The 23,446-nt window shown below is 41.8% G+C and overlaps 1 protein-coding gene across 2 annotated transcripts in view; it reads right to left on the bottom strand.

Annotated features, from left to right (window-relative positions):
* Positions 1–9,341: 9,341 nt before the first annotated feature.
* The window catches only part of HEPH (hephaestin), a 98,949-nt gene continuing 84,844 nt past the window's right edge, over positions 9,342–23,446 (bottom strand). Inside the window, exons 15-20 of one of the 2 annotated variants that reach the window (XM_024116544.2) lie at positions 20,585–20,691; positions 19,091–19,316; positions 16,518–16,657; positions 15,256–15,418; positions 12,346–12,390; positions 9,342–10,015 (exon numbers count right to left, since the gene is read on the bottom strand). In XM_024116544.2, the coding sequence (XP_023972312.1) occupies positions 9,783–10,015; positions 12,346–12,390; positions 15,256–15,418; positions 16,518–16,657; positions 19,091–19,316; positions 20,585–20,691 (914 nt within the window). In that variant the 3' untranslated portion in view covers positions 9,342–9,782. The remainder of the gene's footprint in view (positions 10,016–12,345; positions 12,391–15,255; positions 15,419–16,517; positions 16,658–19,090; positions 19,317–20,584; positions 20,692–23,446) is intronic. The other variant, XM_024116546.2, reaches the window with a different exon arrangement.

Here is a 23,446-nt window from a genome sequence, read left to right as displayed (position 1 = left end):
AACAATTTTGTTTATCTTCTCAAAGAACCAGCTTTTAGTTTTGTTTATCTTTGCTATTGCTTCTTCATTTCTGTTTCATTTGTTTGTGATCAGACCTTTATGATTTCTTTCCTTCTGCTAACTTTGGGGTTTTTTTGTTTTTCTTTGTCTAATTGCTTTAGGTGTAAGGTTAGTTTATTTATTAGAGATACTTCTCATTTCTTAAGGTAGGATTGTATTGCTATAAACTTCCCTCTTAGAACTGCTTTTGCTACATTTCATAGGGTTTGGGTCGTCGTGTTTTTATTTTCATTTGTTTCTAGGTGTTTTTTGATTTCCTCTTTGATTTCCTCAGTTATCTCTTGGTTATTAAGTAGTCTATTGTTTAGCCTCCATTTGTTTATATTTTTACAGATATTTTCCTGTAATTGATATCTAGTCTCCTAGTGTTTTGGTTTCAAAAAGATACTTGATACCATTTCAATTTTCTTAAATTTACCAAGTCTTGATTTGAGACCCAAGATATGATCTATCCTGGAGAATGTTCCATGAGTGCTTAAGAAGAATGTGTATTCTGTTGTTTTTGGATGGAATGTCCTATAAATATCAATTATGTCCATATTTTTAAATTCATCATTTAAAGCTTCTGTTACCTTATTTATTTTCATTTTGGATGATCTGTCCATTGGTGCAAGTTGGGTGTTAAAGTCCCCTACTATGATTGTGTTACTGTCTATTTCCCGTTTTATGGCTGTTAGTATTTGCCTTATGTATTGAGGTGCTATGTTGGGTGCATAAATATATACAATTGTTATATCTTCTTCTTGGATTGATCCCTTGATCATTATATAGTGTCCTTCTTTGCATCTTGTAATAGTCTTTGTTTTAAAGTCTATTTTTTCCGATATGAGAATTGGTATTACACCTTTCTATTGATTTCCATTTTCATGGAATATCCTTTTCCATCCCCTCACTTTAATTCTGTATGTGTCCCTAGGTCTGAAGTGGGTCTCTTGTATACAGCATATATACTGGTCTCATTTATGTATCCATTCACCCAGTCTATGCTTTTTGGTTGGAGCATTTAATCCATTTACATTTAAGGTAGTTATCGATATTTATGTTCCTATTACCATTTTCTTAATTGTTTTGGGTTTGTTACTGTAGTTCTTTTCCTTCTCTTGTGTTTCCAGCCCAGAGAAATTCCTGTAGCGTGTGCTGCAAAGCTGGTTTGGTCATGCTGAATTCTCTTAGCTTTTGCTTGTCTGTAAAGGTTTTAATTTCTCCATCAAATCTGAATGAGATCCTTGCTGGGTAGAGTAATCTTGGTTGTAGGTTTTTCCCTTTCATCACTTTAAATATGTCCTGCCCTTCCCTTCTGGCTTGCAGAGTTTCTGCTGAAAGATCAGCTGTTAACCTTATGGGGATTCCCTTGTATATTATTTATTGTTTTTCCCTTTCTGATTTTAATATTTTTTCTTTGTATTTAATTTTTGATAGTTTGAGTAAAATGTGTCTTGCCATGTTTCTCCATGTATTTATCCTGTATGGGACCCTCTGTACTTCCTGCACTTTATTACCTATTTCCTTTCCCATATTAGGGAAGTTTTCAACTATAATCTCTTCAAATATTTCTTAGTCCCTTTCCTTTTCTATTCTTCTTCTGGGACCCCTATAGTTCAATTGTTGGTGCCTTTAATGTTGTCCCAGATGTCTCTGAGACTGTCCTCAATTTTTTCATTCTTTTTTCTTTATTCTGCTCTGCAGTAGTTATTTCCACTAATTTATCTTCCGGGTCACTTATCCGTTCTACTGCCTCAGTTATTCTGCTATTTACCCTTTCTAGAGAATTTTTAATTTCATTTATTGTGTTGTTCATCACAGTTTGCTCTTTCATTCTTCTAGGTCCTTGTTAAACTTTTATTTTCTCCATTCTATTACCACGGTTTTGGATCATCTTTACTATCATTATTCTGAATTCCTTTTCAGGTAGACTGCCTACTTCCTCTTCATTTGTTAGGTCTGGTGGGTTTTTGTCTTGCTCCTTCATCTGCTGTTTGTTTCTTTGTCTTCTCATTTTGCTTAAATTGCTGTGTTTTTGGTCTCCTTTTCACAGGCTGCAGGTTCGTTGTTCCCTTTGTTTTTGGTGTCTGTCCCCAGTGGCTAAGGTTGGTTCAGTGTGTTCTGTAGGCTCCCTGGTGGAGGGGATTAGTGTCTGTTTTCTGGTGGATGAGGCTTGATCTTGTCTTTCTTGTGGGCAGGTCCATGTCTGGTGGTGTGTTTTGCAGTTTCTGTTGCCTTATTATGATTTTAGGCAGCCTCTCTTCTGATGGATGGTGTTGTGTTCCTGTCTTGTTAGTTGTTTGGCCTAGGGTGTCTAGCACTTTATCTTGCTGGCCGTTGAGTGGAACTGGGTCTTGGTGTTGAGATGGAGATCCCTGGGAGATTTTTGCCCTTTGATAATCTGTGCAGTTGGGAAGTCTCTTGTGGACCAGTGTCCTGAGCATGGCTCTCCCACCTCAGAGGCACAGCCCTGATGCCTGGCTGGAGCACCAAGAGCCTGTCATCCACACAGCTCAGAATAAAAGTGACAAAAAGAAGAAAGAAAGGAAGAAGATGATAAAATAAAATAATGTTATTAAAATAAAAAATAATAATAAAAAAATTTTTAAGTAATAAAAAAGAAAGAAAGAAGAGAGCAATCAAACCAAAAAACAAATTCACCGATGATAGCAAGTGCAAAAAACTATACTAAAAAGATAACGGAGACAGAACCCTATGACAAATGGTAATAGTAAAGCTATACAGACAAATTCACACACAGAAGCATACACATACACACTCACCAAAAGAGAAAAAGGGAAAAAAAAAATATATATATATATAATTGCTCCCAATGTCCACCTCCTCAATTTGGGATGATTTGTTGTATATTCAGGAACTCCACAGATTCAGGGTTACATCAAGTTGATTGTGGAGATTTAATCCACTGCTCCTCAGGTTGCTGGGAGGGATTTCCCTTTCTCTTCTTTGTTTGCATAGCTCCTGGGGTTCAGCATTGGATTTGGCCCCTCCTCTGTGTGTAGGTCACCTGAGGGCATCTTTTCTTCGCTCAGACAGGATGGGGTTAAAGGATCAGCTGATTCAGGGGCTCTGGCTCACTCAGGCTGGTGTGGAGGGAGTTGCACAGAATGCGGGGCGAGCCTGCGGTGGCAGAGGCCAGTGTGACGTTGTACCAGCCTGAAGCACACTGTGTGTTCTACCTGGGAAGTTGTCCCTGGATAATGGGACCCTGGCTGTAGTGGGCTGCACAGGCTCTTGGGAGCGGAGCTGTGGATAGTGACCTGTGCTTACACACAGGCTTCTTGGTGACTGCAGCAGCAGCCTTAGCATCTCATTCCCGTCTCTGGGGTCCGCGCTGATAGCCGTGGCTTGCACCCATCCCTGGACCTCCTTTAAGCAGCACTCTTAATCCCCTCCCCTTGTGCACCAGGAAACAGGTAAGAAAAAGTCTCTTGCCTCTTCAGCAGCTCTAGACTTTTTCCCGCTCTCCCTCCCGGCTAGCCGTGGCACACTAGTCCCCTTCAGGCTGTGTTCAGGCAGCCAACCCCAGTCCTCTCCCTGGGATCCGACCTCCGAAGCCCAAGCCTCAGCTCCCAGCCCTCGGCTGCCCCGGCGGGTGAGCAGTCAAGCCTCTCGGGCTGGCGAGTGCTGGTCGGCACTGATCCTCTGTGCAGGAATCTCTCTGCTTTGCCCCTGCACCCCTGTTGCTTCTCTCTCCTCCATGGCTCCGAAGCTTCCCCCTCTGCCACCCACAGTCTGCGCCCACAAAGGGGCTTCTAGTGTGTGGAAACATTTCCTCTTTCACAGCTCCCTCCCGCTGGTGCAGGTCCTGTCCCTATTCCTTTGTCTCTGTTTTTTTCTTTTTTCTCTTTTGCCCTACCCAGGTACATGGGGAGTTTCTTGCCTTTTGGGGGGTCTGAGGTCTTCTGCCAGCGTTCAGTAGGTGTTCTGTAGGAGTTGTTCCACATGTAGATGTATTTCTGATGTATTTTGGGGGAGGAAGGTGATCTCCACGTCTTACTCTTCCACCATCTTGAATCTCCTCTCCCAATCTATGTTTTTAAAAGTTCTCACAATTTGCAGTGGAAAGGATGGGTAGTGGGAAGGCAAGGGTAAAATTATGTACAGGGAGGAGGTTATTGCTTTTTTGAGTTGAAAGTTGATAGTGGTCTGGACTTGGCTTGGGGGGTAAAAATATTAAAAATAGATTGATTTTGGATACATTTTGAATATACTACTGGTATAAATTATGGTTATATTGGAAGTTAGGGGTGAGGGAAAGGGAGGGCTGAAGGATGACTCTTACATTTCCATCTTGAATAGCTTAACAGATGGTGATACCATTTGGTGAAATGGGATAGAATGGAGTAGGAGCACATTTAGTGGGAAAAAGCAATATTTCTCCATTAGACATATTAAAATATGAATTTCCTTTTCTACATCCTAAAGACACAATACATTCTCAAGCTCCCTGCTGTCATATATGCTGTTAGCCTGGCATAGAATGCTTTTTCACCTATCTACCAAGTTTCTCCTCATCCTTCAAGGTTCAGCTGAAGTATACTCTCTTTGCTATTCCTCCTGACCCCTCCCAGTTATCTGGTTCTTCCATCTGCTTTCAGAGCACTTTACTTATAACTGTCTTCTGTACTGGAAAATGAGCTTGAACAATTTATCCCTGTATCCTTAGTGTCTAACATAGTGTCTGAATTTTTTTTAAATTGTAACATGAGACTGGATGGAGGTATGGACAAGATGGCTGACTAGGTAGACCCTGAACTCACCTCCTCCCATGGGCACAATGAAACTGCAACTATTCAAAGAGCAACTATCCATGAGAGCAACCTGAAGACTAGCAGAAAAGATATGCTACAGCTAAAGATATAAATAAGGAATCACAAGATGAGTAGGAGAGACAGAGCTTCCGTATAGTTGAGACCTATATTCCCTGGTATGTGACCACAAAAGGAGAATAATACTAATTGCGCTGGTTCTTCCCACATTGGGCTCTCCAGCCATGTGGTCCTGCACTAGTAAGATGAGCCCCCAGAACATTTGACTTTGAAGGCAAGTGGGGCTTTTTGGAGAGACAGAAGACTGTGAGAAATAGACTCCACCCTTAAAGGGCACACACAGAATTTCACATGCTCTGAGACTCAGAGCAGAATCAGTAATTTAAAAGAAGCCTGGGTCAGATCTGCTTACTGATTTTGGAGAACTTCCTGGAGAAGCAGGAGGCAATTGAAACTCACCCTGGGGACACAGACACTGGCAGTAGCCATTTATGGGAGCTCATCCCACCAAGAGGACACTGGTGTTGGTAAACACCATTGTTGCTTATTAGTGCTGGAACCGGGCCCCACCCATCAGCCATTTGGCACCAGTTCTGGGATGCTCCATGTCAGGCAGCTAGCAGAGCAGGGACACAGCCCTACTCACCAGCAGGCCAGCATCTGTAGGACCCCCCACCCCAAGACACAAGCCCTCCCGGGATTGGACCCGCCCACCAGAGGGTCCAGGAACCAACCCCTTCCACTAGTGGATCATTACTAACCCTGGAACCCAGCATCACCCACCAGGGCATGGGCAACAGCCCCAGGATCACCTGAGCCTTGTTCCTACCCACCCTTGTACTGAAAACATCTCTGGGACCACCAGAGTCATGCAGCCAGAGATGCTGGGACCCAGCTCCACCCACCAGTGGGCGGTCATTAGCCCCAGGACACCCTGGGCCCTGGCACCACCCACCAGTAGGACAACTTCAGCTCCAGAAACTCTGGGTCCCATAGCCAGAGACCCTAGGACCTGGCTTTGCCATCCTGTGGGCTGGCACTAGCCCTGGCACCAGGCCTCACCCACCAGCAGGCAGACACCAGCCCCAGGATCACCAAGGACATGTAGGCAGCTGTGTCAACATACAGTGCAAACACCAGCAGCCTGGCACCAGCCCCAGGATTCCCTTGTCCCTTGCCCTATCCACCTACCTATACCAACTCTAGGGTACCCAGGGTCCTGCAGAGAGTGAACTCAATCTCTGGTTCCACCCTCCAATGTGTTGGCATTAGCCCTGGGTCATCCTGGGCCCTGGAGCTGGACACCAGTGGGCCAACACCAGCTCTGGGAACCCCTGCCCCACAGCCAGGGACCCCAGGACCTAGCTCTGCAAGTCAGTTGACACCCAGGACCGAGCTTCAGCTGCTTGTGTGTGAGCACCAGCCCTGGGACCACGGCAGCCTTGCATCCAGCTGTGGCAAGAACCAGCCCATCCTCTAGCAGGCCAACACCACCCCAGGGTGTCCTGGGGCCCCACCCAACAGCAGGTAGACACTTGCTCTGAGATCCCTGGCACCAGAGCCAGACACCATGGGACCTGGCTATACGCACTGGTGGGCCAGCACTAGCCCTGAGATCCCCCTGGGCTCAGTAGCCAGTCAACCTATGACATGGCCACAACCATCTGTGGCTTGGCACCAGGACCTGGAGTCACCTGACTGTGAAAGCAGCCAAACCAGGACATGGCCTTGATCACGTGTGGCTCACAGCCTCTGCACAAGGCAGTGTCTGGCAACCAACTGGACAGGGGTACAATCCCACGTACCAGTGTCCTCACAGTAATCAGCCCACCACAACAGAAGGACCCACACAGCCCACATAGAGGGTACCCAGAAAGTATACTGTCTTTTCTCATTCAAGTTGTGATTTTACTGATTCTTGGTATGATAGAACTCTGAATCATATTAAAACGATCTATTTTAGGAGTCAGTAACCCTGTTTATGTTTAGCATAAGTCCTGGCATAATTTTGTGTTCCAATGGCAATGTAACTTTCAGAGACTTTGCTGTGCTCTTCAGTTTTGCTTGGTTTCTCTGGTGTCACTGAGGTTCCTGTTGACCTCTGCCAGAACCATTATTGTCTTTGGGTAGGAAAAGGGATTCTCCAGCTTACAGGCACAAAGAGTGCTTCCTGGACTGCAGCTTGCTATGTTGGGATTCTCCTTGCAGTTGCTTCCTAATGTCTAACTGGGAGAGGAGAGTCTCTGGTCAGCAGAGATGAAGAGCAGCTTCCATGGTTTCTTGATGTAAGCAAGGCTCCTCCCCAGTCCCTCCTTCCAGAGTCCCAGGCCCACCTGGGGTTGTCACTAGGACTCCTTTTTGACTTTGGGCTGCATTCTTCTAGGTTAGGTGTTAGGAAGATGCTTTGTTGCTATGTTTCTCTGTTCTTCTTCAGGCTGCCTTCCTCTTCTCTATCTTTTTGAGTTCTTCTATTGTTGTCTTTTTTCATTATTTCCAAGGTTTATTTATCTCCAGAGAGAGGTGAACCTATGACAGCTCATCTAAACTGGAAGTCCAATTTATGTTTTTCAAACATCACTTTTCTGCATGGAGAATCAATTGTAGGAGGCTGGAGTGAATGTAGGATATAAGCAGGAGGCTACCACACAAGTCCTGGTAACAGATGGTTGTGCTTTAGTCTGGGGTGGTAGCAATGAAGATAGAAACAGATGAATAAATTAAAGATATTTTGGAGGAAAAACAAACAAGGCTTACTTTGGGGATTTCTGACTTGAGCAATTGAATGGATGGAAGTGCCACTTAATTGTCAAAAACATCTCCTACATCCCCACAGGGAGCACTCCCACTACAAAAATGCATACTTTTCTGTAATACATGGGCTTGAGCTTACATTCCCCAATCAGGAGCAGGGTTACACATTCAGAAGAAACGTGTCCCCATCCCACCTACTTCTCCTTGTCTCAGATTCATTACTGAGACCACCTTCCATTTGCATACAAATTACAATAATTGAGTAGAGTCCCCAGAGTGCACTGAGTTTTCAATAACCTTCACGTTAACAATACACCAACAGAGTTCTGCTGTTAAGTGCATTTATTATGCAATGGTTTAAATACTCTCATTTGATTTTATCACTAATAATCCAAATCTTCTCCCTACCCCATGCCCTGATATGTTTCTGAGACTTCCAGTAAAGCTCTCCACAGAGCCATTGACCACAGTAAACTAAGATGAATGATGGGCTCTGGCCTGTGTTTTACCCTCCAACTTTCAACATTATTTAGCAACTGAACACCAGCTTTGTGGATTTCTACAGTTAATCTGCAAAGCGTTGCTAACTAGTCAGACAGTTTTGCTGGAAAGACAGGAAAGGAAATTTGGATTCAATATGGGTAACAAATGATGGAAATTAGTGGAGTTTCCATGATATAGAAGGATGAAGCAGGTATTTGGAGTTGAATAGATGAAGGCTTGAATCCCCACTCAATTTTTAGCTGAATGGCCTGGGGTAAAATCACTTACTCTCTATAATCATTTGTTTACTAAAAGGTAAGACAAAGTATCACCCTGATAGAACTAAGGGAAGTAAAATGCAATCAGGTATTAGATGCTTTGTAAAGTGTAAAGCACTATGCATTTTAGTTATTATTTTAACTGTCCCTGATGCCTCTTCCATTCTCCACTTGCCATGTAAAATGGTATTATGGATACTATAGTAAGAATGGGCCATGTTATCCCATCCCTACTCTGTGTCTTGTCTGTGCTCTTTGACCAAGGTTTTAGAGAGGCTTGAACTTGTAAGTGACAAAGGAATATTGCTTTAAATTACCAGTGGAAGGACTCTACCCTATAAAGAGGCCCCCAAAATTGCAAGTAGGCCTCTCATACCCCCAACTACCAAAAGAGCCCATTAGATCTGTGCCCACCTCTCCTTGCCCAGTGTAAAGGTTTGAGCCTAGTTTCAGCCCTCTATTTCCCTCTGGCAACTTTTCTTAGCATTCAGAATACTTTTGGCACTTATGGGTCAAAAGATGGTACCCACCACTCTGATTCTGAGGCTTCCTCTGGGGCAGCTTCTTCACTTCCAAAACACAAACCTGCAGGGTCCACAAAGGATAGGCAGAACCATTATATGCCCAACACTAGTCACCCCCACCAGTCTCGCTGAGTGCTCTCTTTTTCAATAACAGTCACAACCTCCCAGAGGCCACAGAGACAATCAAATTCACCAAGTTCACTCTTATGGTGTTCTAAAAAGCACTTTAATGTGTAGGATTTTCTGACTAAAACATGGAGAGGACAATCAATATTCCCTTCAGTGCAACTGTGCCAAGAACTTGGAGTACTGGCTTCCTGAGGAGCTTTTGCCTCCAAAGGTTGTAGTTGTTCATGACAACAATATTCCATCTATCCACTTAACCAAAATAGTCCACTGCCAAGAAGAATCAAAATACAATTTGGATCTTAAAATCCCACCCCACCCATTCCCCATCATGCCTATGTTCTTAGTCCTTAGTTTAGATTTGGATTATCATCACAGCTCACTTAGCCTCAGTTCAAATTGAACTTGCCTAGGTCCTGGAAAGCAGTAGGAACCTAATCAGTGAACCTTACTCTTGGTATCTACTTTGTGAGAAGACTCAGTTTTTAGAAATTTCCAGACCTTCCAAGTGTCAGTGGGTGATATAATATAGCTGTTGAAATTTGTGATATTAGATACTAGGGGACTCACTTAGCCCCAGGTGCCCAAGTGGAGTAAAGAAACTAAAGAAAAAGAAAGCATATCATTTCCATGTAAATAAATTAGTGAAGAAATACTCTCTTGAGTTTTATTCCCTCCTCTGCCTCTTTAAAACCCATGCCCCATTGACAGTGACAGTGAGGTCAGCTGCTAGTCCATGGCCTGCTGGGAGTGTGTTCCAGATGTGCAGTTCCAGGATCCAGCTGTTATTGCTTGAGAGACAGAAGCTTAAAGCTGTCATCCAGGATGGACCTCCTGTTGCGCCGTAGCTTTCTCTGCCGATGCTGGTACCACACCACACCACCAAGAGCCAGAGCAATGAGCAGGAGAGTGACACCCATGGCAATCAAGACAGAAGTCAGTATCTCGATATCCTTTACAGGGATCTGCATGCCCAGCATCCTCACATTGCTTTCTCCAATGTCTCTGGGGATTGCTACTGAAATGGAACAAGAGGCAAGTGGGAAACCTGGGATGGAGAATACTCTAAAATATCGTCTTTTATAGTCAACGCTGGGAGAGGAGAAATAAGGTCATCCAAATAGGACAGAGGAACTATCCTTATCCCTCAAAAGATCAGCCAATGATGACAGATTTGGAGGTTACAGAGAACCAGCGTAACAAAATGTCATAGCTGAGAAAATCATTAGGAAGCACCGAGGCACCAACCCCCCCATGGAAAGAGCTAACACTCACTCAGAGTGAGTGTTTTATATATTTCTTTAAATATATAAAAGCCTGTGATGTAGAAAAAAAAAGAATTGAATTTCGTTTGCGTGGTTCCAGAGGGTAGAACTGGGAGCAGTAAGTAGAAACTCCTGAGAAGCAGTTTGACTCAATTATCTAGCTTATCAATACTCACTTTGACCACTGGACCATGACAAGAGTCTGCCTCTGTGCTGTCTGGTCTCTCACATCTTTGGGTCATTATAACACTGATGTCACATTGATATTTCTAGGTGAAATATCTAATTTTCTTAGTTCCTGGCATACAAACTTTTGATGATCTCCAATTAGCCTATGGAATAAAGCTCAGACTCAAGTCAGACATTGCAACTCTCATGATCAGGTTTTAACTTAGCCTACTCTTATTTACTATCTTCAGGAATAGCAACTCATTCTTTGTTCTGCAGAATGGGTGAGCCTCTTTCAGGCTTCCAAGACTTTCTCATGCTGCTCCTGTTGCCTTAACACCCTTTCTTCTTCCTCACCATTCTATCCCTAGCTTAAATATTATAGGTCTCAGCAAAGCTTTCTTCAATTCAGCTGTATAACTAACAGTGGTCTTTCTTTTGTGTGCCCAAAGTACCTGTACTCTTTGTACTCCCACAATTTACTTGCTTGGGCCAAGTGACCTAATCCACCCTCACTTCTGGAATTCAGTCTCCTCTTTTATAAAATGGGGATAATAACCATACTTAATTCAGTGGTTTATTGTGAGGCTTGAGTGAGTTGATATTTATAAAATATTTAACATAGCTCCTGGAAGACAGCAAATGCACAATAATTGATCAGTTGTTATTATTGTTTCCCCACTTAAAAAAAATAACATATAGTATCCAGCACTGCAATTATTGTCTCTGTGTCTCATTCCACTTTTAGACATGAATCTCTTGGAAAATAGTGACTATGTCTTACTTTTGTGGTGTCGCTGGCAGTTAGTATGTGTTTGATGAATGTATAACTGGATGAATCAATATTCTTACAGAACTGAGAGAAGATGAAATATAATGAGTTCAAATGGAAGCTGGGAAACATTCTGGTTTTGAGTTTACATTCTACCACTTACTTCTCTTGTGACCTTGGAAAAATCACTTTCCATCTCTCAGTTTCTCATGCAAAAAATATTGGGCTTTAGTAGACCACCAGTTTTCAGGGTTTTTCCCCACTGTTGAACCTTTTTAACAAACAAGAGCTTATGAGGATGTATGTATGTATGTACACACTGATATGTACAAATGCATATACAAATGTATGCACAAAATATGTATATATACAAATATATGTGTGTATATATATACAAATACATATACATATATGTATGTCACTCTGCTCTCTCTGCTTCACCTTACCTCTCCCTAACCCTCCAGGACATACCCTAGTCCCCTGGTTGACTGTTTATAAGATACTTAGATCATTAGGACTTTTCCAAACAGAGCTGAAAAACCTCCAGACTAAACTGAAGATCTTTAACATCCATTCTAGCCTCTCACAACATTGTGAATCTTTCTCAGTTCAGGTACAAATGAGGTAGAGAGTGAAAGCATTTGAACCCAGCCTGGATAGAACAAGAATCTCTATTTTCTGGAAGGACAGAAATGGATGGTTCTAAAGCGTCAACTATTTGGTATTCTATAGATGAAAGAATAATTACCTGGTGCATACTGAATGGCATTTGTCCTAGTTTCACACTGTCCTTGTGGGGAATTCATGTCTGTGCTATAGCACCTTCATTCACAACTCAGCAAGACCTTGAATTTTATTCCCCCTCACACATTAGTAAGAGATAAGATAGCAGCCTTCAACTGAGTATGAGGCAATTTTCCTCAACTCAGGAGGTTGGGCATGGGGGTCAGAGAGAATAAACCTGCTGAGAGAAGCTTAACATTAGATTCCTGGCTTCTGAAGTCTTAAATAAATCTCAGGATGCTTTCTGCTAGTATTGAGGTCCACCCTTCAGCCATGTGGAACCCATCTTCTAGAGGCACTGCACTTTTCCCCAAATGCACAACATATATAACTATCCAATCTGTGTATCATTCTCCCTACCTTTTCCAGTCTCTTCAGAGATGATGGTGGTAGTGCTTAAGTGTTCTGGAGGAAAAAGAGAAAAGAGGTTAGTCTTATTATTCTTCCTACCTATCCAAAGTCTTGTTGTAGGAGGTTAGCATTGGTTGGAGGAAACTCTCTGTGATATAGTAAGCAAAATGGAGGTGACTGGAATTAACTATCTTTTGATCAAAGTCAGTATTGGTATGTGGATTTGATTTTGAGCAGTGACACAAAATATGAGCAAGAGCATAGGCTTAGGAGTCCAAAAGGTAAGCCACCCCTCTGCCAATATTTACATATTTATTGGCACTTTATCCTCATTATTGCTCTTTTTGCCACCTTTTCCCAGCCTTCCTTCAGGAAGCCCCTGCTCTTTGTCAAACCTACATCCCTACATATTCAACCATTTTAGAATACTTCTTCCTCTTCTTGCTTTAATGAGGCTGAGCTCTTTTCTGAGAACTATATTCCTTTTTGTCTTCTCAATACTGCTTTGAGATTATTTATTATTCCTTCCCTTTTTGCAAAGATCCATCTCTTTTGAGGCTTATATTATTTGGCTAAAAAACCACAACCACTTTTTGTCACTGTTACCTAGCAGTTCTCTTCATTCATGGAAGTCTTTGGTACGTGGCTCAGTCTTTCTTGTCTTCATTTCCCATCATGAGTGTTGACCTATCCAACACTTAAGCCTCACAGTTTTTAGACCTCTTAACTCTAACAAATTTCAAATATACTCCAACTCTATCAACCACTCTTATGGTCACATTGGACTAATTATGCAGAATTGCTCCATCTCATAAGTCTAAAATCTAACAACAGCCTCCTAGTCTCTCCATGTTCTAATGCTATTTATTCTATTTAACCTGTTATTTTCTCCTCTCTTGAAGACCTCTAGCTCCTGGACACTTCCATTTTTCTCACCTCACCAGTTTCATCCTGTGTTTTTCTTCCATTCCTGGCCAGGCTGGACTCCATTGTCTATCACTTCAACTACTACCTTACCAGGAATGTTATAACCATTTGCTGAAACCCCAGTAACTATACTTTCCTTGTATTTTTTTTTCTGGTATGATGAATGCTGGTGGAGAAACATCACACAATTGTAAAGATCAGTATTCTTTGGGTCCAACTTCAACTAAGTCCTCAGTGCTGCTTGGCAATAATTAATTTATTTTCCATCACTCAGAGTAACTTTTTCCCCACCACTCAGAGTGGTTATTTCATAACCACTTTGTCCACTCTTCTCAAGCCCCTTACACTACCATCTATCTTTCATTCTCAGTAGATGACTCTGTCTCCTCCATCACAGATGAAACACAGACCATCAGACAGAAATATCTACCTTTTTGTCAAGCCTCTCACCCAAACCTACACATTGGTCTTTTTCTGTTTTCTCTCTTCTTTTAGTAGAAAAAAATGACCTTACCCTACTCTAATATTTTTTTGTAGCTCTGGCTTTCATCCCCTGCTTCTTCACTGGGAAGCCCTTTCCAACAATTAGTCTTTTATTCCCTGTCTTCGACTCTTCCCTCTGGTTGGCCTGTTAGCTTATATGATTGGAACAATATCAAATTAGACCATAGTCTGTCAAACAAACAAAAGGTAAATAGGTAAAATTTATGGACTGGCTCATTATTATAGAGAGAGGTAAGCTATTCTTATTCATGGAAGTTCCTTGATGATATGTATTGATGCAGTCTCTTATCTATTAGATGGTCCATATTTGACATGACCCGTTACTACACATGGAGAAAATCTGTTGCTTTGGATATATAGCATCTTGATGATACATCAATTCACCACTTGACTTTGATTCTAAGGACTGACAGAATACAACAAAGAATTATGTGTGCCTGTTTGGGTGGTAGGGAATAGTACTACAGTAGTAACTGGAAGACACATTCTAGCAGTATGTGTTACCAGAGAACAAAGTTTTCCAAAGATATAGGAAATCATAATGTACAATTATTTGTCTCCCTCCCTGGGGGTAAATAGCAGAGTTGTATTTTCTACCCTGGTTTGCTAGCCCTGTTTGAATGCCTAAAGACATTTTCCCACTTTCTATTCCTGCTGACAGAATGTCAATGGCTGGGAATCCCAGAATACCTGCCTCAATATAACCAGTTTTCAAAACAGCATGACTTAAAAAAAAAAAAACAGGAGGAAAAATACCTCTCTGGATTCATGATTCATGTGGGTCCCAAGAGTTTCTATTGAGCCTCTTGCAAGGGGGATAATGATGAGTACTGGATTCAGGTTAAGAGGCTTAAGAAGTGAGACTCAAACCTTTAATGGCCCAAAGACACAAAATTCAACACAGCCTACTCTTCTATGTTATTGGTGGTGAACAAAGATTTATTGGTAAAGAAAATACCCTGGCTATTATGTCTCCATATAACAGATACAAGGAAAAGTTTTTTCCATCCTTGTTAGCATCTGTCTGGGATTACTTGTAATTGAAGGCTAATATCTCTTTCCAGCCTTAGACAATCCCCACAAAACAAACCAATTAATGGGTGACTGTTAGAATTATATTTTTCCTTTTTATAAAAATAAAAGTCATTAATAAGATTCCTTTGAAATAGTTAGTACCTCTAATAAACTCTAAAATAATAAATTTACATACAAATTAAATGTATTCAAAGGAAGCAAATCTACACTAAGCATCAATGCATACAGCCCAGCCAGGCTGAGTCAATTCATGTGAGCTCAACAAGTATCAAAGAAATTAGGAGGGAGCATGAGCAGGGGAGCAACAGGGAATGAGAAATATTGGTTGGGAGAACACGAGAAGGGGTCTGTTCTGTCTTCTTGGAATCAGAAGACGGATGCAAGTCACTTCTTGGATTATCTGGTTCTTACAGGCTAGATACAGTGCTAGAAGATAGCCTAATTAGGCTTTACCTCTTTGGGACAAAACCATAAAGACAGTCTCCATGCCAGCATGGACATGGTCAGTAACGTGACAGTGAAGCAGCCATGTCCCAGGGTTGCTGGTCACCATCTCCACAACCTCAAAGGTCCCTGGGAACAGATCCACCACATCTGCCCGGTAGCTCTCTCCACTCTGCAAGAGAGATTGTGGGTGAGAGAGAGAGAGTGAAGGGTAGAGATAGTCTCAGAACTTAGAGGAATTAAAAGGCTTGGGTATCCACACCAGGGACATAGAACTTCAAGATTCACAGACCAGAGAACAGCTTAAAGATTCCATCTTATCCATCTCCTCTGTGAACCCATGCATACAAACTGACTCAACAGAGGAAACTCTCTCCTCCTACTTTTTCTTAAAGTGTCCCAAAGTAAAGTTCATTTAGTCTTTCATTAGGGCGCTAAAAACTAGTATATCCATTCTTTTTAGCAGGCTTAAGCCTTGACCCCTAGGAAGGATCCACATATTTACTTTAGAAATGAAACTCGGGCTTCCCTGGTGGTGCAGTGGTTGAGAGTCCGCCTGCCAATGCAGGGGACACGGGTTCGTGCCCTGGTCCAGGAAGATTCCACATGCCACGGAGCGGCTAGGCCCGTGAGCCATGGCCACTGAGCCTGTGCGTCCGGAGCCTGTGCTCCACAAAGGGAGAGGCCATAACAGTGAGAGGCCCACGTACCGCAAAAAAAAAAAAAAAAAAAAAAAAAAAAAAGGAAAAAAGAAAGAAATGAAACTCAATTTAGTTTCTCCTCTATGCCACCACCTTTATCAGGACTTCTAAGTCTTTAAGTCCACATTAATGCCTACAACTCTGACCCCTTTTCCTAAGACAAAATCTTCTGCTTCAAAACCCATATGTTGTTCCATGTAGGTCCTGAATTGAAGTTCAGGAATGGATTAAGGACTTTCAGAGATTGTGAGAAACTATTCTGAAATTTCTTACTCAGGATGACTGCTTACTGGACCTCAAGTCCCTGACTGAGACCCAATTACATTTATTCCTTCAATCTCCTTATCCCATAAATGAGCCATTCATTTCTTCTATATCATAGGGGAAAGCTAAGGCCTGGAGGGCAATGGCTGACCTTGGCATACAAAGCCAAACTAGAATTCCCTGATCAATACTCCACGTACAAGACCTTTCTTCTTTTAACTGATTATTATCATGTTTCTTTTTATTCTCTTCTTTCTTTATGGATATCAAAGCCCTCTGAGGGACTCAGCCTTCTTTCCAGCTCACCTGATAGAGAAAGCTTTCTGCATGGAAATGGACAGTGTGTAGGTCGATATCTTGTCCCATGGCCAGCATGTACCAAGCCACTCGTTCTCCTTGGTACATGGTAAGGCCCCTGAGGTTGGCATAGAGCTTTCCATTAATGGCTGTAAGAGAAGAAAAACTATTTTAAATCTCTCATTTTGACTTACCACTGCCACTACCCTAGAGCTAATCCCTATCATCTCTGATGATAGCACTACCCTCCTAAATTCTCTCATTTTTATTCCATTTGTTCCTCTCCAGTCTATCTTCCACATTGATGTTATAAGAGTGGTCTTTCTAAATAACTAATATGATCATGTTATTCTGCTGCTTAAAATACTTTAATAGCTCCCTCCTGCCCAAAATATCAAGTCCATGCTTCCTTAGCTCAGCCAACAAGATCCTTCAAAATACAGCCCCAAACTACCTTCCCAAACTCATCTACCACTATCTAACATATTTATTTCAATTAAGGTGATTTTTTCACCATCCCCCCATATGGCCCCATATTCATGTGCTCTGTGTTCTTGCTCATGTTTCTGATCTTCCCTCCCGAAATTTTCCCTCCTTTTATCCATCTTTTAAGCCCAGTCATACCTTCACCTCTTCTAATAATACTTCCCTGATCTAGCGCCTCTCAGCACCTCTCATTGCCTGCGTCCCTTTCCACATCTGAACTCCTCCAGTACTGTCTGTACCACCCTTTGGAACTCACTAGAAACTGCCTTCTACATTTACCTATCTTTTAATTTGTGGAATTTTACATCCCCAACTAGGTTGTAGGTTTCTATTAGGCAGGAAATAAGTGTATATACTATATTCCTTGTATTCGTCAGAACACCCAGCAGACACCTGAGCCTACAATAAATGTTAAAAAAATACCTGTCACATTCTTGGAATTTATAATGATATTAACACATGGGACTCATCATCTGCCTCTTCCCAGGCCACATCCTATGCTTTAAAGACAACAAACCACTCATCACCATGTTAATTCACACTGTCAAGACTATGCCCAGGATACACTCCCCTACTTTTCATGTTCTCACAGAGGGGAGATGATTTATATTCTACATCCCAAGAGAGGAAATAATGGAAGGAACATTTATAGCCTGTCTATTTACTCTGGTCAAATTTTGTATTTGAGAGAAGGGACTAAATATGCTCAACTCAGTCTGACCATAGAAAGTGGTGCAGATGGATTTGTTATTCCATCATGGGGAAGATTTTGCCCCTGTGAAGGAGGAGGGTATTGTTGTCCCTCTACATCAATGACAGGATGAAAAATCTATCCATTGTTGGGGGAGTATTAGTAAGCCCATTTTGTTGTAGAACTAAATTCAGTTTCCCAAATAGCTTTCTCAGTAAGTTCACATTTGATCTTAAGCATCTCTGCCTCTTTCTCAATTGGTTCAGGAATCTGGAAGTGAGGGAAAGGGTATTATTTGTTTGCCCTCAGACACCAACAGTATTTTTTTTTCTCTAGTGCTCACACTCAGAGAGTTTTCAACAAATGCTTGATAGGTAGATAGATTGATGCCTGAAGAGTTTGGATGAATATACACATAAACAAACAGATGGAAATGAGCATTAGCTAAACCCCTGCACTAGCAAGATCTGTGTCCTCTTTCCATTTTGGTTTTGGGCAATTTATTTCTCTGATTTGAAAGGAGATTAAAAAATTCATTTCGTAAAGTTTGTGAATCACTGGATTCAATGTGAATCACTCATATTTCCATCAAGGGGAAATAGCTAGAATCAGTGTGACAATGAGATACTACTTTTGAGTTCCAGTAGAGTCACTATCAAAGCTGCAACTTATCCTCAAATCAAAGAAATACTACACTAGAAGAGATAGTGAGAAATCACTTCATACAGTCTGCTGCACTTAAATGCTCCCTCTTTGAGATTTTCTCTATTTTTTTAAAGATACACAAATCTCTAGAAGAAAGGAAGGCTTGAGTGCACAGTTTACCTCCAAAATCCATTTGAGCATCAAGAAGCTCTTATTTGTATGTAATATAACCCAGTATGCTGCACTCTGAGGCTCTCTCTCCAATCCTTCCATCAGTAAATTGAACCTTTGTTTTAAAAATAGATTAAAAGATAAGCTGTCCTTCATTTGTCTATATTAGAATATATTGATAAAACAGATCTCAGATCCAGAGTGGTAAGGAAATAAGATAATATTGAGAAACTAAACTCAGAATTTTTAAGTATACAGGCCCTAATCAGCCAGTGCACCAGGTACATTGAGGGTCATAAATGTCCATCTTGCCTTCTCTAATATGTTAAAATGTGCTGGTGTCACCACAGCAACTTTACGGTGTCAGCTTCCTGCTTTCTGGGCATTTGGTCTAACGTAGACCACATTACCTATTTTATGTATGAAATATATAATACTGTAGTAGGAGACATTTCTTCTAATTTGTCCCCATTCCACTTTCCTATCCTTTCAGAAATTATGCTCCCTTGGGTTGTGATGGGCCTATCAGATACCCCCATGCAGCCAGTAGGGACTTCTTTGGAAGAGGGTTAGGTTCTTTTCTACAGACCATGCATTTTATTGCTCTCCAAGAAAGTCTCATCCTGTAGGTTAACATGGCCTGGATCCTGGGTCCCATAAGTTTCCACATTCTCTTCCAGATACCAAGACTGGTTCTCATCAAAAATCAAGAATAACAAGGCAAATTCTCGGTCCATGTCACGCCGTCCTCCACTGGGCTCTAGGATGCCCTTTCGGCAGATGGCCAAGGGTCCCACCAGGCCACTGTACATGTCCTAAGGATAGGAGGAAGAGGGAGAGGGTGAACTAGATGGAGTTGTTTCTGGGTGGTAGTGCTCTACAGAGAGACAGGTTGACATCCAAGCCCATTGTGCCCTCAGCACTTCATCATAATGTCTTGTATTTATAAGCACCTCAACTATATTATCTGAATTCATCCTCACAACCATCTTGGGACACAGGTAAAATATGCTATCTCACTTATGATTTATCTCTCCTGGACTATTCGTTTATCTCCAAACTCACCAATCACTTTCACAGCACAATGCCTTTTCTCAGGCTGTTTCTTCTTCCTGTAATGCCCACCCCTCCACCATATCCCTATCTTTTATCATACTGCTATTCAGCTTTCAAGGCTCAATATATATCTACCTACCATTATGTTGCCTTCTCCAGTTTTCCCCTCATTCATCCTCTCCTCCAAGCAGAAGTAATCACTCTCTCATGGACCCCCACAGCACTTTCTATTAAATGGTTTTAAAGAGCTGCTAATACTATACTATATTTAAAATTTATTCTGTATATATATATATACATATATATGTATATATATAGTTATATATAGTTATATTTTATATATTTAATGTTGATGTTTTGTTTATATTCATCTGTCTCCCACAACTAGATCACACTCTTTGAAAATGGGAACTGTATCTTACATTTGTATCATCCAAAGCACCAGGTAAAATGTAGTAGGCTCTCAATAAATAATAGATGACATCTGCCTGTGGATGGGTGGCTACATAGATAAACCCATTTTCCAGGAAACAGATCACACTCTTTGAAAATCGGAACTATATTTTACATTTGTATCATCCAAAGCACCAGGTAAAATGTAGTAGGCTCTCAATAAATAATAGCTGACATCTGCCTGTGGATGGGTGGCTACATAGATAAACCCATTTTCCAGGAAACAAAGGCAGAATGACTTGCCTAAAGTCACTTCAAAAGCAAGACAGAACAAAATTTAGTTTAGAAACCCAATCTCTTGACAACTAATTCTAGGTTTCTTAAATGATAGCATACTGCCTTATATTATCCAAGAAGAAGAAACAAGGAAGAAAATCCTCAGAACTAACATGTGGTGCTACTTATTCCTTTCATCCCTCCTCCTACCTACTAGAATAAGGCCAGCATTTGAGGAATTTCACCTGAAACCTGGACTTTAGTGCTGGGTTTCTTACTACATCTGTTTAATAACTTCTTTTTGCTAGGCAGCCTGCCCATTTCTGAGACAACTCCAGGAAGCCAATATTGTCTTTACCTTGATGGGATCCACTGCAGAATAATAGATCCAGGAAACACAAGTAGAATCATTGGGCCCAGGGCCAGATCTCTCTGGGATATTCCACTGGTAAGTGAGAACCTCACCTAGAAGGGGTAACAGGAGTCTCCAGTTGAACCAGGTCAGAAATTTCTCCCAGTTCCCGGGTATCCCTAAGAGGCTGTGGCAGGTGAGTCCCAGTACCTTTAAGATATCTCTCCATCATTTCCATATCAGTCTTCATTTTATTTTTGTGACTTTATTCTTCTACCTCCTGGGACACCCTCAACATCTCTTCTACTGTCCCCATCTTTAAATATTCAGGTACAATATTCTAGTAAGGCAGTTCTGCTACTATTCTCCCTGCTTATAATGACCTTCCTTCTTTGGCTCTGTTTTGGTCTCCTTATCCTGCTGCTGCCTCCTAAATGCAGCTGTTTCTTCAAGTCTCTGTCTCTAGTCCTCTTCTCCTCTTTTTCCTCTTTTTCCATACTGTCTCCATGGAAGCTTTCAGCCATCTTTCTGATGTCAATTATGATCTGTGTGTATTGATGCCTCAAATATGTAGCCAGACTTTCCTTGTCATTAAGCTCCAATCAAAAATGGGCATAGAGGGAACCTACCTCAACATAATAAATGCTATATATGACAAATCCACAGCAGACATCATACTCAATGGTGAAAAACTAAAGCATTTCCTCTAAGATCAGGAACAAGACAAGGATGTCCACTCTCACCACTATCATACATCAGTTTTGGAAGTCCTAGCCATGGAAATCAGTGAAGAAAAAGAAATAAAACATATACCAATTGGAAAAGAAGAAGTAAAAGTATCACTGTTTGCAGATGACATGATATTATACATAGAGCTAATCAATGAATTTGGTAAAGTTGCAGGATACAAAATTAATGCACAGAAATCTCTGGCATTCCTATACACTAATGATGAAAAATCTGAAAGAGAAATTAAGGAAACACTCCCATTTACCATTGCAACAAAAAGAATAAAATACCTAGGAATAAACCTACCTAGGGAGACAAAAGACCTGTATGCAGAAAACTATAAGACACTGATGAAAGAAATTTAAGATGATAACAACAGATGGAGAGATATACCATGTTCTCGGATTGGAAGAATCAATATTGTGAAAATGACTATACTACCCAAAGCAATCTACAGATTCAATGCAATCCCTATCAAATTACCAATGGCATTTTTTACAGAACTAGAACAAACAATTTTAAAATTTGTATTGAGACACAAAAAAACCCGAATAGCCAAAGCAGTCTTGAGGGAAAAAAACGGAGCTGGAGTAATCAGACTCCCTGACTTCAGACTATTTATTTATTTATTTATTTGTTTGTTTGTTTGATGGGATTAACAGAAAGAAACTACTATATATAAAATAGATATGCAAAGAGGATATACTGTATAGTACAGGGAATTATAGCAATTATCTTAAAATATCTTATAGTGGAGTATAATCTGAAAAAATATTGAATCACGATGCTGTATAACTAAAATTAACATAATATTGTAAATCAAAGATACTGAACATTGTGGGCAGAGTCAAGATGGCAGAATAGGAGGATGTCGAATTTGCATCTCCTCACAAATACATCAAGAATATATTGGAACAATTCTCAGAGAGCACCTACCGAACACTAGTGGAGGACCTTGGACACCTAAGGGGACAAAAAATTCCCCGAGCAACCAGGTAGGATGAAAGAAAGAAGGAAATGGGGAAGGAAAGTGGAAACAGGATGGGACCAGTGCCCCTGAGGGGGAGTTAAAGGAGAGCAGAGGTTCCCGCACTCAGAAAAGCTCACTTACAGCAAGGGGAACAGTGGTGACAGAGAGGGACTTTCAGGGGATTGGGAGATTGGAGGGGAATGCAGCAACCAGTCTGTGGAAGGCAGGACAGAGTAATACCTATTCACATAGTCTGTGCCACAGCCCTGCACACCCTAGCCTGAGTTGTGTGTAGGAGGGCTGGGTGCTGTAGAGTGGGGTTTGGAGAGTGGACCCAGGGAGGGGGTAGCTGTTGGTTGTGAGGAGACAGCCTGAGGCAGCAGGAGGGAAGGGCTCCACAGCCAGAAAGGTTTGCAGAGGAAGCCCAGGCCACCATGGAGGTGAGATGCAATTGTTGAGTGGTGTGCAAAGGGCAGGGCTGCCATTGGAATGCACTTTCCCACCCATTGGGCTGGCCTCCTTGGGCAATGTCAGTTGTGCATGCCTGAGCAGGCACGCCCACCCTGAAAACCTGGGTTCCCCTCACCTGCTCAGGTCTTGGCAAGCCTGCTAGGGACCCAGACCTGAGCCCTGCCCTTGCCAAAGCCTCCTCCGGCCACATGGGTCCAGGTGGACCTGAACACAACGCCCACAAAGCATCCATGGGCTGTGTGGGTCTCGGCAGACTGACACTGCCCCTGACAAATCTTCCTTTGTCCACGCAGGTCGTGGCAGGCTGAGTGCCGCCCTTCTCCAAAGCCTCCTCCAACTGTGCCAGCCCCTGCAGCCATGCCCATGGAAGTCTGCACCCCAGCTGGCCTATGCAAGCATGTGTGCTCCAGGCCAGCTTCAGGAGCAGATGCTGGTGAGAGGAACACAAGCAGAGGTGGGGATGACACAGCTGGTCCAGAGACCTACCGATAGGTCTTGGAGGAACTCCTGGGGAGGTGGGGGTTGGCTGTAGCTCACTGTGGGGGCAGGGACATTGATAGTGGAGGTACCACAGAATTTTCCATTTTTTAATTTTTTTATATTTTTATCTTTATTTTTTAAACTTTTAAAATTATTTTATTTTATTTTATCTTTTTACTGTTGTTCTATTTTGCTTTGTTGTTGTTTCATTTTTATTT

The sequence above is a fragment of the Physeter macrocephalus genome, chromosome 21, assembly GCF_002837175.3.
Source record: "Physeter macrocephalus isolate SW-GA chromosome 21, ASM283717v5, whole genome shotgun sequence".
Classification (NCBI taxonomy): domain Eukaryota; kingdom Metazoa; phylum Chordata; class Mammalia; order Artiodactyla; family Physeteridae; genus Physeter; species Physeter macrocephalus.
Note: the sequence above shows the minus strand (reverse complement) of the source record. Positions and strands in the feature narration are given on the sequence as shown.